At 36.1% G+C, this 18,461-nt stretch overlaps 3 protein-coding genes across 4 annotated transcripts; 1 reads left to right on the forward strand and 2 right to left on the reverse strand.

Moving 5' to 3' along the window:
- Positions 1–4,101: 4,101 nt before the first annotated feature.
- Positions 4,102–6,156, reverse strand: LOC128858287 (mitochondrial amidoxime reducing component 2-like). Its single transcript, XM_054094437.1, has 3 exons — positions 5,587–6,156; positions 5,222–5,520; positions 4,102–5,157 (listed from the first exon to the last, which is right to left on the reverse strand). Exons 1-3 carry the CDS (start codon positions 6,136–6,138, stop codon positions 5,049–5,051), a joined length of 960 nt encoding a protein of 319 aa, XP_053950412.1. The 5' UTR covers positions 6,139–6,156; the 3' UTR covers positions 4,102–5,048.
- Positions 6,157–14,261: 8,105 nt separating this feature from the next.
- On the forward strand, positions 14,262–16,439 carry LOC128858285 (mitochondrial amidoxime-reducing component 1-like). Its single transcript, XM_054094435.1, has 4 exons — positions 14,262–14,412; positions 14,478–15,097; positions 15,579–15,865; positions 15,936–16,439. Exons 1-4 carry the CDS (start codon positions 14,406–14,408, stop codon positions 16,045–16,047), a joined length of 1,026 nt encoding a protein of 341 aa, XP_053950410.1. The 5' UTR covers positions 14,262–14,405; the 3' UTR covers positions 16,048–16,439.
- A 290-nt stretch (positions 16,440–16,729) lies between these two features.
- On the reverse strand, positions 16,730–18,438 carry LOC128858289 (vesicle-associated membrane protein 7). Of its 2 annotated transcripts, none has more exons than XM_054094440.1 (5): positions 18,309–18,438; positions 17,520–17,917; positions 17,228–17,456; positions 17,015–17,082; positions 16,730–16,946 (listed from the first exon to the last, which is right to left on the reverse strand). In XM_054094440.1, exons 2-5 carry the CDS (start codon positions 17,721–17,723, stop codon positions 16,785–16,787), a joined length of 663 nt encoding a protein of 220 aa, XP_053950415.1. In that variant the 5' UTR covers positions 17,724–17,917; positions 18,309–18,438; the 3' UTR covers positions 16,730–16,784. The 2 variants fall into 2 exon arrangements, with proteins under 2 accessions (XP_053950415.1, XP_053950416.1); XM_054094441.1 differs by having other exon boundaries at positions 18,323–18,434.
- Between the last annotated feature and the right edge of the window lie 23 nt (positions 18,439–18,461).

Consider the following 18,461-nt stretch of genomic DNA (forward strand, 5'->3'; position numbering starts at 1 on the left):
TGTGAAAAGTGAGTTCAATTAGGTTAGGAAACTTATAAAATTAAAACATTTTATCAGTTAAAAAGGCGCAACTTAAGATAATATCACTAGTTAATTGAAAAAATTTCAGCTAAAGAGTCATAAATCAAGATTTTGTTTTATTTTCGCAAACATAATATAAAATTGAAAAAAATATAGTAGAACCTTCTTCAATGTTGTATATTTTCATGATGGAACAATATTTTCTTTAAATATTAGAATAATTTTTACTTAAAACGTTTTTCGTCTCTCCTGAAAATCTTAGTATTTTGAGTTGTGACCCTTTTGTATTTAGGGTGCGATATGTCGGGCATGTGAAGGGACCCCCTCGACACTAACCACCTTTTCACATGCCCCAACCAAGGTGGATTTATTAAGGTGACAGCATTCACCCAGCTGAATTTTTCACCGAAGGTATGGCTTACGTCAAAATGATATGCTTTGTTTGTATGTATTGGTATTTTTACATTCGTATGTTTACATTTGCTTGCTGATTTTGATGTGATGGTTGCACCAAACGCAACAACAAATACATGTAGGGTTTTACTTATACATATGTGTTTGCTGTCACCTGTAATAAATTCGCCTTGGCCCCAACAAACCCACTCTCCCTCTGGACCTAACTTGTCGAAACAGCAAGTTTCCTGGGCCTACTGTTAAATGAACTAGACGAAGTCGACCGGCGATTTATACTACACCGACAGGCCAATTATACTGTTACAACAACAACAACAACTGCCACAAAGCCTATCAAGCACAAACGAGAAAAGGAAACTCCCTCTCTGACGTCAGTAAAGGCAAACGAAAGATGGTCGGTGAAACTCACTTAGGACAGCATAATAAATCTGAGATAAAAGCAACAAGGCAACATCTGAACATTTTACTTACTCAGAGCGTCCTCTTCTTCATGAAATAATGGAAATTGTCTTTGCGGCTCTAACGGGCGCTAGACGACTTTAACTTCATCACTGGTTATTTGGTTGGCTATGGAACCTGAGTTCAGCAAAAAACCTTATTTTACTTTTTGGGAGTGCACGAATGAGCATCTAAAACGATATTAAAACATACAAATTGAGACTAAATCCAGAACTATCTAGGATAAGGATCAATACCCTTACCCATTCTTAAGTTCTTCGGTTCAGTTAGTGTTAGTTTATTCAGTAAATTTTCATGTCATAATCAAATCTAATTTTCATATCATAATCAATCAAATGCTACAGAACAATATTTTCCTAAATTTTCTCTACAAAATTGGAAAATTGAGCGAGTGACAGTGAATTTCCGGAGACGAAAAAAATTGTTTACCGAATTTCAAAAAAAAAAGTATAATTTTCTATTGTAAAGCTAATAATTATTAAAGTATTTACAAATAAAAAAAACTGCGAGTAACACTTGGTGAGTTGCAAATTTTCACAACGTTGAGTCCTGTAGAATAAATAACAAATTTCAGAAAAACGCTTTTAAGTGGAGCAGGATGGGCTAAATATTATGCGTTCATTTAAAAAACCCTAAAATAAATTTAAAAAAGTTTTAGCACCTTATCCCGACGCCGTTAACCTTATTTAAAATCTAACTACATACATGAATAATATGCCGATATCTCTTAATTGACGGCGAACGTGCTACGAATTTCGTAGGGCTTCAGCAGAATGGACCTGCGTCTCACTAACCATGGCAAATTCTTGCCTTTTAAAATAGCATCTAGTTCAACGCAAATATTATATATGCATTGTATGTTAAAACTCATTAGCCGCCGTAGTCGAATGGGTTGGACCATTTGGAAGTGACCGGGTTCGAATCTCCGGGCACTAAACACCAAATGATAGAAAATTTTTCTAACAGCGGTCGCCCCTTGGTAGGCAATTGCAAACCACCAAGTGTATTTCTGCCATGAAAAAGCTCGTCATAAAAAGCCATCTGCCGTTTGGAGACGGCTCAAAGCTATGGGCACTAAAGTATATTCCGACCAGTCAAAGCGTTATTGAGATTCGTCATTTTTTATTGGGGCTCCAAACTAAAAAAATTTGCCTCAATTTGTATGGTGCTAAACATTAGACCCTTTTTGCGGAGCGCCTCGCTAGTATTTAGACACACTTGTTTTTTCGTTTTCATGTTTGCTCATTTTTAAACACTGGGCTACAAGTCTGTATACTAAATATTGTATGGGCGGATGCTGCATCAAAAGTAGCTAGATTGGCATATTCTGCATTCTGTGAAAAAAGGAAATCATCGTACTCTTGTGCTAGGTATTGCTTCACTATTTTGCAATAGATTAGAATTATTACTTTTTATTTTATTACTAGCGGACCCTCTGCCTGTTTCGCTAGGAAATGAATAATGAACACTCGATTTAAATTCACTCTATGTGTATTTATTCTTTTTTTACAATATAAAATTAATGTTAATTTTAAACTTGAACTAACGCAAAGCCTTTTCGTAAACTAAATACATTTTTTGTTTTGCCCTGAGTTGTGGTATAAATAAACAGAACTGATGGCTCTTCTACACGTGAACATGACACATATAATTGTCCGTGGGAGAAGCATGGATAATCTAAGTCAATTCCGCATAATTCCAGCGATTGTCCTTGTGCTTTGTTTATTGTCATTGCAAATGCAAGACGTATTGGAAATTGCTATCTTTTGAAGTCAAAAGCTAAATCTGGTGGAATCAGAGGAATACGCGGAATCAATACGTCTTCACCTTTGAATTTTCCTTTTAAAATTGTTGCTTCAATAAGATTATTCATGACCTTTTTGACTGCTAATCTTGTTCCGTTACACAATCGTGGCTGATTTAAATGTTACAATCTCACCAGACACATTATTTAAAATATGCGCAATCAATTGACCAACATCCTTATTTTTCGCAGCCAGTATTGCTCTTTCAGCTAACCAATTGTTATTTTGATAATTTTGCGCAATATTTGGAAAAGTACTTGAAACTATATTAATTCTTGTTTTGTGTGTGCGAAATTACAAAAATTATCTGGCAAAGTGATTAAGCCAGTAGCAGCATCAATAGGAATTTGTCCATTTCCTATCTTCAGAAGTTGTCTTGAAAATTCGTCAGACGATGCATAATTTTGCAAATAAACTCGCAGATTTGTTTTTAAAGTCAAAGTTTTTACGTGCCTCCATAAATGGTATGTCTTTAAACATGCTTTTAATTCATCTGCTGGTGTTGAACGGGGAATTACTGGCAAAGTTTGACGAAAATCACCAGACAATAATATTAAAGCGCCACCAAATATTTCTTGATTATTACGTAAATCTTTCAAAGTTCTATCCAATGCTTCCACTGATTTTTTATGTGCCATTGTTCATTCATCCCACCCAATTAATTTGCATTGTTTGCAAAACTCTTCCCATTCCAGAATTTTTTGAAATGTTACATGTTGGATTTTCATTAATTTGCATATTCAATGGTAATTTAAGTGCGGAATGCGCTGTACGGCCACTATCTAATAATGTAGCAGCTATTCCAGACGATGCAAGCGCTAATGCTATATTGTTTTGTGATCTTACAGTAGTAATAACAACGAAATCAAAAACGTTTTACCGGTGCCACCTGGCGCATCTAAAAAAACATTCCTCCACTTTTGTTTTGTATAGCTTGCATTATAGTGTCATATGCATGTTTTTGTTCTATATTCAATTTCGGCAGATTCAATTTATAAATGTGTTAAGATCATTTATATCGTATTGTTGTTCACGTTGTATATCTTGATTAAATACGTCATGCTTTGCTTGATTAGGAGGTGGTAAACCTAATTGTGACAATAATTTATTTGCAACTGCTAAGCACATATCTTCAATAATAATCAATGCCTCGTTATACATTTCAAGTGTAATGAGTAATTCCTGATTTGCATAAATACGACGCATTCTATTCAAGATATTTTCGGTCATATAAACACGATAACTTTGCCACAGTTCGGTCCATATTGATGGATTTCAAAAAATCTATAGATTCAACCGCTGAATAATTTCGAATATTTTAAATCCATCTAAACTTTTACATTTGCGCATTTATATATACATATGTATTTAACATTTAATTTAAGTAAACGTTTCAATATTTGTCCAAAAACTTTGAACTTCGAAAAATACAGGCTTATGGTTATTAATGGAATCAAATATATTTAACGAATTTTTATTTTATCTAAATCATAAAACGTTCAAATGAAGCTCAAAATATTTTTCCAGTTCAAAAAAAAGCAATGTGCTTTGATGCCGTGTCCCGCATGCATAAAAAGGAAAGAAAAGAGAGGACAACTATTGCGTTACGAATAATACAGTCGCATACGTCACTCGACATCGAAACAATGTTATTCATGGCTGTGTATATTCTATTCATTTGCGTGTATTCTCATTCCGTATACGTAATGTCCGTATATGGGAAACACGCAAATATTGTATTTTTCACACTTACACAACGCACGCATACTTTTACAGATTTCTTTAAAACTTCACATAAACCATCTATGGACCAATACCAATGATCTGTGAAAGTTTGATTGGAATCGGTGAATGCGTTTAGGCGTGAATCGGCGACTAACGAACACAAAAAACCGTCTCCATTTTTATATATAAGATTATGCTACATCCTGGTGTAAGGAAACAGGTTTCATTATTTGAGTATTTGCCAATTTCGTCTTTCCTGGTGAATATTTTATGCCCAATTTTCTTTTTCCTACATTTCAGCATTTTTCTTTCAGTTTTTTTTTGATTTGTAAACAAGCAAGTGTGGGCAAATTTGGGTTGGTGAACAATTTTGCTTTTTCTTCTCTTTGGGAGAAAGTTCTCGTTTTAGCTCTTGATTGGGATTGATGACTAGTGATGGCTATTTTTTTTCATCAAACACAACTAATATTTATAACATTTTAAATATATATTACACAATATAATACATGCGTACATTGTTAAAATCTAAACATATCTAGAACTACAACTGATCACCTCAAGTTCTTGTTTTCTACGAAAACATATTTTTCTACATTGTTTACCTTAATTGTACATTTCTTATATCTATATATATTGAACATAAATTGGATCGCCTATTTTTAACAGGCCACACTTATAAACATTAAAATAAACTCCCATAGACGGTTCTTTGGGACTTTGACGTAGGCGATATCTACAAAATAAAATAGAGGTAAACTTATTTCACCAGTTACGTACTCTATATGCGCTATATTTACTTCTTTAATGTTCGAAGAGGTTCAAAATCAGGATTTCTGGTATAATCCTCCACGTTTACGTTAATCAGAATACAACGCAAGCAATCGGAATTATAGCTCATGATCGTCGAGCATTCTACATCGTTGCCTATTTTCAGCCACATCCAATTATCCTCATTATAAGGTTGTACATCTGTATTACTGTCAACAACTAGATTACCACGAAACTGTTGACAATCCACTGGTTTGTTTTGCCCACTCAGACGTTTATTCAAATCATGTACTGAACGTTCATGCATTACCATAACGGGGAAAAAATCCTAAAATGTATGTGCAAAAGTAATTTAAAATTCACCTTATTTAACGAATTTGTTACACAATCTCACCCCTACTTTCCCTTTTGAAGCCTTCAATTTCACATAAAACTTCAAGCCGCTCTCACGCTGCAGTACGGCACGCGATAGCCACTCGTGATGTTCGACCCGACATTCAACTAAACGCTTGTTTCCTTTTTCCAACACTTGATATGGCTCTCGCAATAACTCATTCAAGTCCATAATAATTGATGGCATATTCGGCGCCTCTAATCGCAACACTTTTTCTCTCACGATCACTGATCGTATGCTCAGCGTACGTGGATAGGAACCAGCAAACACCACAGCACCGGAGTCATCGTAAGCAACCAAGCAACGTTCCCACAAACCATTTAAATGCAGCCCGAATTCTGCACATTCCACTTGTTCCAAGCGTAAGGGTGCACCACCTTTGACAGGATAAAAATTTATGATTTTCAGTGAGCCCAGATGTTGCCATCCATCGGCATTGGGATGTCGTTTACAACTACGACATCGCTTGCGGTATGCCAGCCAAACAGTAACGCCACCCACCAAAGCCGCAATGCTAATGCCAAACCAAGTGTTAACCGCTACGGAATGCATTTCTATACTAAATTTAAGAATATACTCGTTATATTTATTTATACTATATATGAAGAGTTTAATTATCGCATGAACGTGGATGTGGATGTGTATAGCTGATAAGGCACTAGTCTCTGCTAGTCAAATGTATGTGCGTTCATAGAAATTTTAATGAGGGGGTCGTAATATTAAAATAAAACGCTCTCAACTATAAGTTTTACAAAACTAAAATAAATATTGTATTATGCACTTTCATGCATACATACATAGATAATTTTTGTAACAGGTAAGTCAAGTCGTTTCTCTTCCATCTGGAAGAAAACTCAACTTTTGTTGCTGATGGACTTCATCGAATTTGTGAAGAAATAGGGTAGTAGTTTCTTTTGGTTGGCCGACAGATACCTGTAAACGGCCATATTTTCCCTGATTTTCATTAAAATTATTTAAAATAAAGAAGTCCATATATTTTTTTCAAAATTGGCATACAGTTCATTTATACATTAAAATAATATACAATTTTTTTTTTGTTTTTGTTTTAACCATTTAAAATGGCGTATGTACACTCAATTCTTCCAGAAAGGTCGCAACGGGGCTTCTCAATCGGCAGTCATTGTAGCATCGGCGTCAGTGACCTGAATACAAAAAACCAAACAGTTTTTTGTTTATTAATGTCATAATTTCTTTTTTCATAATTTCTACATGAATTAAAAACAAATGAAAAACAAAAATGAATTTTAGAGCGAATTTTCCTACTATTTTTGCCTCGAAAAAATTATTTTTCCAAAAATTTTCGGAAACTTGTAAATTCGCATAGAAAGTAATATCATAAAAAAGATGTGTGCAAAATTTCAGGGAGATCGGTCAATAACTTTTCGAGTTATCGTGTACGCCAATTCGAAAAATATAGTTTTGAGGAAAACGCGTCTAAAGTTTGAATACTTGAAAATTCAATGATTTTTGTGACTTACCGATTAATCAGCAATTTCAGCGCCATATAATTGTCCTTCTGAAGCCTCGTAAACGCATTCTGTTCAATTAGTTGCTGTTGACATGCTTTACGAGCTTCTTTAGTGGCTAATGAGCTGAGCCGATTTCCTTGAATCACTCTCTTTTCATTTAAGATTTACATTGTCTGCCCCTTATTATATTTGTTTCTAAAATCGGTGTATATCCTTCATTGAATAATCCAGCAGCAATGTATGAGACTATTTAAAAAATTTTTGAACCCGAACGTAGGTATTTTGGAGCGAGACAGGTAGAAAGGTGAAGATATTCAAGAGACAGGTAAAAAGTCGGCAACGGAACTATACCTCCCCCAGCACTCGAACGCAAAGAATAGAATCGTCACGGTTGACGATCTATAATATAAGGAATACTTAAATTTACGTTCTAAAAAATTTTTGACATATTCTTAAAGGATTATATTAACAATTTATGAAAGAAAAAATTTTACAGGTATCTGTCCCCTTAAGCAATCCGCTCCAGATCTACCTCGCTCCACCCACAATAATAGCACTATGTGGGGCATGGCGTCAAGCTTTAAGATCATCAGTCAAATTATTCACTCTCTTAACTGTGAAGGTGCGATTAAATTAGCTCCGGATTTATTGCGCAACAAAAAGTTTCAGCAACTACAATTAATTTTATGTAACTATTTTAGTTGTCAACAAATATTTAGTTTTCGATTTGAGCTTACTCGTATATTTATTTCGTGTGGCCAAGGCCAGATTAGCATTAAAATAATTTAAATTACTGTTTTTTGCTTTTATTTATTTTTATTATTTTTACACGAGTAATTACAATTTTTTTGCCAGAATCAATTTTGAAAGTAGGAGCAACAGTTGTGACAAACAAGCTAAAATCAGTTTCTAAGAAAAAGAAGGACTTTGCTATATGAAAAATTATAGCAAGCCAAATTGAATCCGGCAATTCAATTCATCTGATTGAAAATTATTGAACGACTAAAATTTCTGCGTTTTAGTTTGCGCCAATTACCAACGTAGTTGAAAAAGGTGTTTTCCATATTTCAGAAAGTATTTCGCAATTGCAAGCAATAACTTATTTTTGAAAGTGAAATATTTTTCACCAACAATTTTTTGATTAAATTCTAAAATAAAAATAAAATAAATAATTGGCGCGTACACTTCTGTTGGGTGTTTGGCCGAGCTCCTCCTCCTATTTGTGGTGTGCGTCTTGATGTTGTTCCACAAATGGAGGGACCTACAGTTTCAAGCCGACTCCGAACGGCAGATATTTTTATGAGGAGCTTTTTCATGGCAGAAATACACTCGGAGGTTTGCGATTGCCTGCCGAAGGGCGACAGCTATTAGAAGAATGTGTTTCTTAATTTTGGTGTTTCACCGAGATTCGAACTAACGACCTCTCTGTGAATTCCGAACGGCGGCCGCCTAAAATAATGTCAGTAAATACGTTTTGAATTAGTAATATTTTACTTTTTAGAACAAAACTAGAAATTTGTAGAAGAAAACTTGTTCTATTTTTTTTTTAGATGCATATTTCAACATCTTTTTGATTTGTTTCGTTCACATTTATGCAAATTTTCGGCGTTCACAATCATGTTATACGGCATAATTTTGGTTGTCCAAATGATTACTCGTACTATGGGTTGGTGCGTAACTACCATTCAAAAGTGTGCAGGCTCGAAAACCTGGGAAGGAAACACCAATTGATTGAAAAGGTTTTTTGGAATAGCGGTCGCTCTCCGACATGCAATCCCAAACCTCCGAATGTATTTCTGCCATGAAAAAGCTCCTTAATTGGACCTTATCAGTGTGGCTTTAGAACTGGAAAATCCACAATCGACCATATATTCACAATACGCTAAGTTTTGGAAAATACCCATGAAAGTAGAATGGACACACACCATCTTTTTGTCGATTTTGAAGCTGCATTCGACAGCACCGAAAGAATTTGTCCGCATGCCGCGAAGCCTAAATTTTGTATCACTGCAAAACTGATACGGCAATGCAAAATGACGTTATTCAATACCAACAGAATTGTGAAGAACCTCTCCGAGCCATTTGATACCAAATATACTCGATGCACTCGCGTATCGGCACCCACGTCACTGCTGACAGTTATGATTTCGAGGTTCTAAGAGACTTCGTTTATCCAAGAACCAGCATTAACATATTTAACATGTCAGCCTTCAAATCCAATGGAGAATCTCTCTTACCAACAAGTACTACTTTTGACTAAATAGGCAATTGCGTAGTAAAGTCCTCTCTCGACGAATAAAACTAACAGTCTGTAAGTCTCTCATCATGGCTGTCCTAACGTATGACGCAGAAGCTTGGACGTTGACAATATCCGATGAGGCGTCACTTGTAGTGTTTGAGAGAAGGACTCTGCAAAAGATTTTTGAAAGTTTTGTGCGTTGCTGATGGCCAGTATCGTAGACAACGGAACAATGAGCTGTAAGAGCTGCTTCGTTGTCCGAATAAATACCCGTAGATATAGCCGCAATGCTGCAGGTGCTTCTATAGCTTTGACTGACCGGTTTCGGCTAGTTATGCTTTTCCAAAAGTTGTTATGTAGAGGATGCGACTCCGTTGTGATTGATTTTGCAACCAGCTTTGCGGATCGACTTCGGAGTAGCCATTGAAAGTCGTTGTAGCGCGCTTAGCTCCGAGACACGCTTATTCATGCTGTCTTGTCACTATTTTGTCAAAAATTTTCGATAGTACAGAGAGTAAGGAAATGGGTCGGTATCCTTCGGTTGAATTCTGGTTCTTACCCGTCTTCGGAATGGGCGTTAGTACTGCTTGCCTCCAGTCATGTGGATAAATACCTGTTTTCAGAATATTGCTGTAAAGTTTTCACAATCTTGTTTGAAGGGCACTTGACGATTTTTTTATCATGGTATAAATAGTTTTGTCCTTGCCAGACGATGTTCCTTTTGCATTTTGGAGTGCAAAATGTAATTCTGAGAGTATTACTGTGTCTATAAAAAGGTTAAGGTTGTTTCCAGAGCATTACAAGCTGTCAATGTTCATATTTAATTTTTGTTGTTCTATCGAATTTGGCGTTTGCCCCTATTGCGCTTCATGCTCTTGCTAGGTGATTCTCTTTTTGTTCCGGGAGTGAGATAACGGTGTTTTCTGTAAAGATTGGTGGAAAACTGGATATGGTATTGGATTTAATCTTCCTTACTTTGCTCCATATTATTTTAGCATCTATCGTTGGGCTTAAGGATTTACAAAGCATTTCCATGTTTCTTGTTTTGCCTTTTTGCAAGCTCTTCTAACCTGTGCACACAATCTTTTGAAGTTAAGACTTCATGTTGGAGTCTCTTTTTCGCTAACATTTTTCCAAGCTTTCTTTTTTTCGCGTATAAGGGTGCTAATTTCTGCGTTAAACCATACTGGGGAGTTTTTTTGTTTCGGGCATCGGCTGGTTGGCATGGATTCATTTGCACATTTTCTAATTATCTTTTTAAGTAAGGCAGCTTCTTGGCTGACATTATTTGATTTAAGAAATTGATTGTCAGAAAGTTCTGTTTTATTTCGGCAAAGTTCCCAGTTTGCTTTGTTTTCCTTGAAACTCCCTATGAATTTTTTCTCGATCTTGGTGCTTCCATTCTGTATAAAAATTGGGAAGTGGTCACCTACGATAGGTTGGGATGGACAGCTCCAGAACAAGCAGCCTGCCAAATCACTTGAAGCCAAAGATACATCTACTGAAGTAAGTGTGTTCCTTGTGTTGAGGAGTGTTGGTGCACCATTATTTAAAAATACTAGATTGCGAGCATGTGCAAAGGACTGCCACATATTTCCTCTTCTTGAGTTGCATTGAGATCCCCAAAGAGTATTTTGAGCGTTTAGGTCCCCTGCGACTATATGATGTCCTGAGTTTATTTGTGGTAAGTTTGCAGCAGCTGTTGTGTTAAGTTTATTTCCGCTTCTTTGTAGATATTTATAATATGTAAGTCGTTTAGTCCGTGTATGGTTATGGTTTAATGCAAAAGTTGGTTAGTGGATGTTTTATTATTTTTTATTAAATTTATTATTAATAAATCCCTGAATATTCCATTGTATTATTGAGAGGTTTAGGCCAAAATCCATTTACGGTATTAAAAGAATGAATCGGTTTTTTTTCTATATATTTCGGCGGTGTCTTTCAGTGTGTATTAGATGTGATGTCGTTTAATTCAGGTAGTACTAGTTCCCTGCTTGGCGATGTTTCCATATTATTCTCTTCTGTGGATATGTTATTGTGTCTGGTGATCGTGTTGTATCTGATGGTGTCTGCATTTGTTACCTTAGTTGCTTTGTTTACATCAATATTCTTTTGTGTGCTGTTAATTGTTTAGTAGTTTGTTTGGGTTAGTTTTTGTGTTTGTTGTTTCGTTTTGTTTCTCTGGGTTTTTTGTTATTTTAGGTTTGGTATTTTTAACTATTTGTGCATTGTTGGTTTTGTTGTTCGCTTTGTGAAATTCTCGAATTGGTAAGCGGAAGGGTTACTGCTATATATCTTCCATGCTTCTCGTGCGGTGCAGCGACGTTGGATTTTTATTTTGTAGACTGCTTTGTGTTTTAGGAAGCTGAGGCAGGCCTAATCATAGAATGAGTGTGTGGTGCTGTCACAGTTTATACAATATTTTCCGGTACATTTTTCATGTGAAGCGGGCGTTGCGCACTCTTTACAAAGTACCATGTTTCGGCATCTTTTTTTGGTGTGTCCAAGTCTCTGGCAGTATCGACATTTGGGTTGGGAATATATTCTTGTACGCGAACCCATCCAAGCTAGATTGTGTCCAGTCTACGAACCAGATCGAAAGTAACTACTGCTGCTCCGGTTGGTATTAGTTTATCTCCATACTTTTTCATGATTTTCTTTACCTCAACCACTTTTTGACTAGATAGACCTTGAACTAATTCTTCTTCTAAGAGATTGTTGATATTCCTGGAGAAGATTCTTCCTTGTGAGGTGTTAAGTCCTTTATGTGAAACAATCTTTACCGGAAGTATTCCTATTTATTTTCTGAAACTTTTGAGTTTAGGGTTTTGATGAGTAGATCTCCGGATCTTAGTGGAGACACTTCAGAGTAGTCAACGCATATGTGTTTAAGCCCTTTGTCGATCTGGAACACATTGTATGACGAAAGAGGTCGAATTTCTTCACAAACTTTTGGTCCCACTGCAGTCAGTCACGAGATATCGCGAATGTGATCATCATTCTGTTTGTGTTGAGGGAGAGGTACGAAATCGTCAAATCTCGTGCGTTTGCCAGGTTGGTCAATGTCCGGGTCAAGTAGCCGAAACCTGTTTGAAGATGGGGGGTCAGCCCCATTCGTTTTCACACTGCACTGGCTTTCAACTGTTTGTGCTACTATAAATTTTAACCGAAAAAAAAGAGTGTGGTGGATTTGTAAGTGAATAACTAACACTAAGCACTAAGGGAAATCAATAGTTTTTTTTTAATCACAACGGAAGAGCGAAAATAACACGTCTTTGCGCGGAGATTGCCTGAACTAGACAGTGATGTATTATATTATATTTTATGAAATTCTGAGTAAAGCTGCAATTAGTGGTGCAATCCGCTGTTCTGATCAGGCATATGGGCATCACTGTAAAGCGCCATAGCCATAACCGTAATCGTATGCATCTATTGAGTCTATTGCGGCTATTGCGTTATGGCTAGGGCACCACCAAATACAGCTTAAAGTCCAAAGTAGAGGTGCCATAACCATAACGCCATAAATTGCTGATCGAACCAACAAATGGCCAACACTGTAATCGATTAAAGGTGTCATGTCATAATTCCGTAGTCATAACCATAACCGAAGAGGCCAATTGAAGTTTGGTTATTCGCCGTAACCGTAACCAGTTGCATGGTGTGGCATTGTGATTTGTTGCATTGTAGTAAATTTGTTGTTATCTTTTCTTTGGTTTATACACTTCGAACTACACAAATGTGATATAATATGTAAATATCAGCTGCTTATGGCTATGACACCAATAATTTATGACATAAATATCGTTGTGGTTATGCCGTTACGGTATGGCACCTCTACTTTGAGCTTAACACAGTTTCCCATTCATGAGTTGCCAGGTCTATGCAATTTTTAACTTCACATCACGGACTGCCAACACATACTTTTAGTTAGATTTGTTTCGAAATGACTTACGGTGCTCACACTCACCAACGTAAACTTACGCCCGTATCAGCTGACACGATGAAACAATCATCTACGATACTACGGAACGGACCGGTGGTGAGAATTATGCTGAAAACAGTGAACACCGCACGGAATCCCTTACCGTGCACAAAAACTCACCCTCGAGAACAACTGTGTTCTTTTAATTACATATTTACACAATACATCGGTTTGTGTGTGTATGCGTTTGGTTGCATCTATACAATGCTGCCATTAATATTTTTGCTTACACACTTTTTCACACATCCGCGTTATCAGTTACAATTTTTCATTGTTTAATAAACCAAAGCCAAAAACCAACAAATGCAAATAGTTCATTTATCTATAATCAACATTATTCAACAGTATTTTTAAGCTATTTTAACAAAAACTATCATTTTTCTAAGCTTATTTTGTAAATGATTTCGAAATGTACTGCTTGGCAACACTGTGTGGTGAGAGAGCAATCAGCTGAAAGGGGATAAAATCTACGGTTCTACGATACGGAAGGAACTCATTTTTCATATACATGGAGTTCTCATTAGTTTGATCGGAACAGCTGACTGGGGATTGCGTTTACGGTGTGCACTGTTTTCATTACAAATAAAATCTACGGTACTACGATACGGAAGGAAGGAACTTTTCATTTACATGAGGTTCTCATTAGTTTCATCGGGATTGCGTTTACGGTGTTCACTGTTTTCAGCATTAATTACATGGGGCTCTCATTAGTTTCATCGTGTCAGCTGTTACGGGCGTACGTTTACGTTGGTGACTGTAAGCACCATTATCGAAAGGCGCATAAACACCCAAAGCCCGTTTACTACCCCATACATCCGCCCCTGCTTTTGTATTTATTTAAACAACAACGAAAGGTGACATACATACATTTGCAAATATCCATATGTATGTATATATGTAATTTTTTGTATATGTATGTAGAGTCTACATTGGAGAGCAATGTAGATTAAGTTATATTGTCATGAGGAGGACCACCATGAAAAGTGCGAGCAAAATTCACGTTTTCTCAGTCGTTCATCAGAAACAGTTAAGTGAAGCCAACCACATTTGTGTTGTAATTTAATACAAGAAATCAAGTGGCCCCCACATCAAAAACAAACTGCGCAAAATGTCCAGTAAATAAGAATCGATTCAGTACATTTGCTTTTATACGTTTTTATTTCACGCCTTCTACCCTCAGACCCATCGAATGGACTATCCACCAAACTGCTGGTCAGTATCGGCATTGGTGTTGGTGTAACAGCGATATCAAGTGCCACTTACCTATATTACAAATACTGGAAGCAAGATGTTATGCCAGAAGAATGGCAACGAGTGGGAACATTGGAAATGTTGGAATTCTTCCCATTGAAATCTTGTGCACGGCTCAAAATACCAGATGGCACCGAACTAGATTGTGACGTGCTTGGCCTACGCTATCAGGGTTTTCTCGATCGCGCACTAATGCTAGTGGACAGTACTGATGTAATGATAACGGCTCGTGGCTATCCTAAAATGGTACTCATCACTTCGACACTGGTAACACCCACAAAGCTTGAAATCAATGCACCCGGCATGGATACATTGGAATTAGATTTTAAAAAGCTCGTCAAAGAAGCACCGGGTATAAATATACACACAGCAGTGTTTGGTGCCAAATTAGATGCTACGTTGTGTGGTGAAAAATATGACAAATGGTTTTCACAATATCTATTAGGTCAGGAAAGTGGATTGAAGCTTGTCTATTATCCATATCGCAAGCCGTTTAAGCCAATTGACAAGGATATAGCCAACGAACCGCATATCACAAAATCAGATACGGTATGTATTTTGTTCGGAAATCTTAGAATATCAATTAATTAAGTTGGAATATAAATAAAAATCAGAAAACTAATTTGAGAACTAGTTTTCGGTGCATCTTATTGTTGTAACAGCATAAACATTCGCCATACATGTACGGGGAATGCAGCTACAGTGACAGTCCTCGGTCAGATATAAATCTGGGTAGTTCCGGTAAAGTAAAACCGCCTTTTGCCGTTCGTTGCCTGTTTACCTATAATGATTTTTTTAACTCAGTTTGATCCCGGCTTTTAAACTAAATGTAGTTGACAATCAAAGTTGAATAAAAATACAAACAATTGGCTTACAATAAGCCGATACACTTTGGAAAAAACAAAACTCAAAATTATCTTATCACGTTGTTGAGACAACTCGTAAACAATCACACGTTCACAGTGTGCAAATCAAATGTTTTAAATAAATTTTAATACTACCCTACTAATAGAATTTTTATTATTTATAGGGTGCCTTCGCGGATGCCACCAGCTACATGCTGATGAATTTATCCTCTATTGATGATCTCAATAAAAGACTACCACGCCCGGTACAGTCAATTCAGTTTCGTGGCGGTTTCTATTTGAAAATGGATAAAAGTGAACCCTATGCTGAGGATGCCTTTGATTGGATTAAAGTTGGCAATGAAGCAGTGTTTCGTAAAGTGGCACCATGTCGTCGTTGCATTTTACCAAACATCAATCCAGAGACTGGCGAGCGCGACCCAGAGAACAACCCTTTAAAAACGCTTAAGACGTAAGCCGGCTTGAATACATTTTCACAATTTCAGAAATGTGTGCAAACCCACTGTGTTTTCCTATTTCAGGTATCGTTGCTTTGAAAACAAACCCAGTCCTGTTCTTGGCATACATCTAGGTTTACGTAAGGCAGGAAAAGTGAAGCGAGGAGATGTGATTTACTGTGGCGTGCAAAAGTAGTTGAGATTTATTTGATTTTGGACTTGTTCGAGTTGCGATGACGACCGTTGTGTTGCACGAATTTTTAAAGTATCCCGTTCGCTGTGCAATTCCGGCAACTTTAGCTAACTCAAAAATTCAGCACGATTGTGTTATTCTTTTCTTTGTAATTCACCGTCAATATACAAATTATCATCAAAAATATTTAGAGAAAGCTCCATTATATTTTTTTACAGTGTAAAGTTTACAAGTGCTGACTACTATTTGATTACGTGCCTCGAACGCGGCCTTTGCTATTGCCTTTCATTTATTATATTTACTGCCTTCCACACAATGCATTAACCAAGTTATCTATACAGGATGGTTTTTCATTTTGATAATAAATTTTAATAGTATATAATATTTAAGCGGAATTGTTTGTTTTACTTTTTATTTAATTAAATATATTTTTAACTTGCACATACTTGCCTACATATGTGTGTATGTACCAAAAATACATTCTCTGATTAAATATAGCAATGAATATTGGATTATGTTTCATGCACTGAACCTTGTCAATGATTCGTCCCGTGCATTCGCCGATTAACAAATGTGTTGTTTAATTAAAAAGAAGCATATACATAAATAAAGATTACAGATACAAACAAAAAATTAAATGAATATGAATGCGGGTCGCAAACGTAGTAACTAAAGATATTTGACGAGATATATATTTTATGTCGAACTTTTTATATTCTCCATTTTTTTTTTTTTTTTGTTTAATTTGCAATACAACTCTGCCATGCCAGGCCACCACAAAACATACTTATGATCACATAGATAACAAAAATTATTATGAGCACTACCACGACGTAGACGCGGACCTTTTTCCAGAACATTTGTCGTGCCAAATTTCGAGAAGCTTTGCGGAATGCAACGGACTAGAAAATGAAATACATAAGCATGATAGTGAATTCATATTTGTATACAAAGTGTATATATTACTTACATTATTACTAAGATTTTCGGTTTTATTAACGAGCAATTCCAGTCTTTCACCTCGATCGCGCAGACTATCTGTTAGTATGGGAAATATAAAGGGCATTTAAATTTTGTTTTACTAAAAATTGCAATATAAAATTACACAACTAAAAGGCTCTTAAAAAGGTTAATCTATTTCCCACTACTACTATTTGGGTGCATATTGTGCCAATCAACATACCGATATTTTTTACCATAATATCTTTCAATTCATCAATTTGTCCATGCACTCTTGAAATCATGTCCACCTCGCGCGATTCACTGAAATGTGCCATCTGTTGCGCTAGAACTTTTGAAAATTCCGTATTCATTGCATATGCAATAGCGGTCGCTACTTGTAGTCCATAAGTTTGTATAAATTTCTGTTTGATATCAGCCAGGAAAAGGAAGGCGCGCGTACGATCGAATTCCTGAAAGTAAAATTGTTCGTATTCTATCAATTTTTATATGCATTTATTCCATTTAGTTCTTACGTTGTCGGTAATACACATATATATAATGCGATTCTCACAAATGTAATGTATTAAGTATTCTCCATGCGAATAAGTCAACTTATGATTTTCTATCCCTATTTTCGAGATTATCTGTTCGGTGACTTCTGCGAAATTACCCACACATTCGGCATATTTAGCCAGCACCGTGCTACCTCGAGATATTACACTATAAAGAAGAGGCATTTTGTGATGTTGTTGGTTCTTGTATTGGTATTGGCGACAGGAAGATCCAGCTTCGGCGTAAACTTGGTCACTCCAAGAAGCCACTCGGTTACTTAAGCACTATGAATTTTATCAGCGAGAGTATTTTATTGTTAATAATTCAGTGTCGGTCTATATATTTTCCCTTTGCTTCTTTCTGTGTTGCTACAAGAATGCTGCGTGGAATAAACAAAAAATAAAAATTGAATGACAAATCGCAATTGAATGTTACAACTCGCTGGCCAACCAAGGGGACTCCCCTTTGCGATAATACACAGAGGCCGTCAAATACTCAGAGTACCCGTGGATTATCATATTAACTTATACATATATATATATATAGGCTCGGAACTTCAGAGCCATCATGACCGCAAATTTATTGACATAATTAATGCAAAACACACAAAGCTGTCTATTATGAAAGTTTAAGACTGCCATGACAATTTACTGTTGATATCAGAAAAAACACGAAAACTAAAATGCATATTTGGAAATTTGTTCAATTTTGCCTATTTCTGTCCTTTTTTGTCCGTACATTATTATTTATCTTTTATTAAATCATTTTACCTCAGTTTGCTTACTTAATTGCTGAGCAAAAAATTGCATTATACTAAATTCGAAGAAAATAAAAAATGCAGATGCACTTTTCCACTGACAGTCAAAATATTTTTGCGTTGTATTGAACAAAAATGAATCCAATAAAACAAACTACAGGGTAAC

Source organism: Anastrepha ludens, chromosome 3 (genome assembly GCF_028408465.1).
Source record: "Anastrepha ludens isolate Willacy chromosome 3, idAnaLude1.1, whole genome shotgun sequence".
Classification (NCBI taxonomy): domain Eukaryota; kingdom Metazoa; phylum Arthropoda; class Insecta; order Diptera; family Tephritidae; genus Anastrepha; species Anastrepha ludens.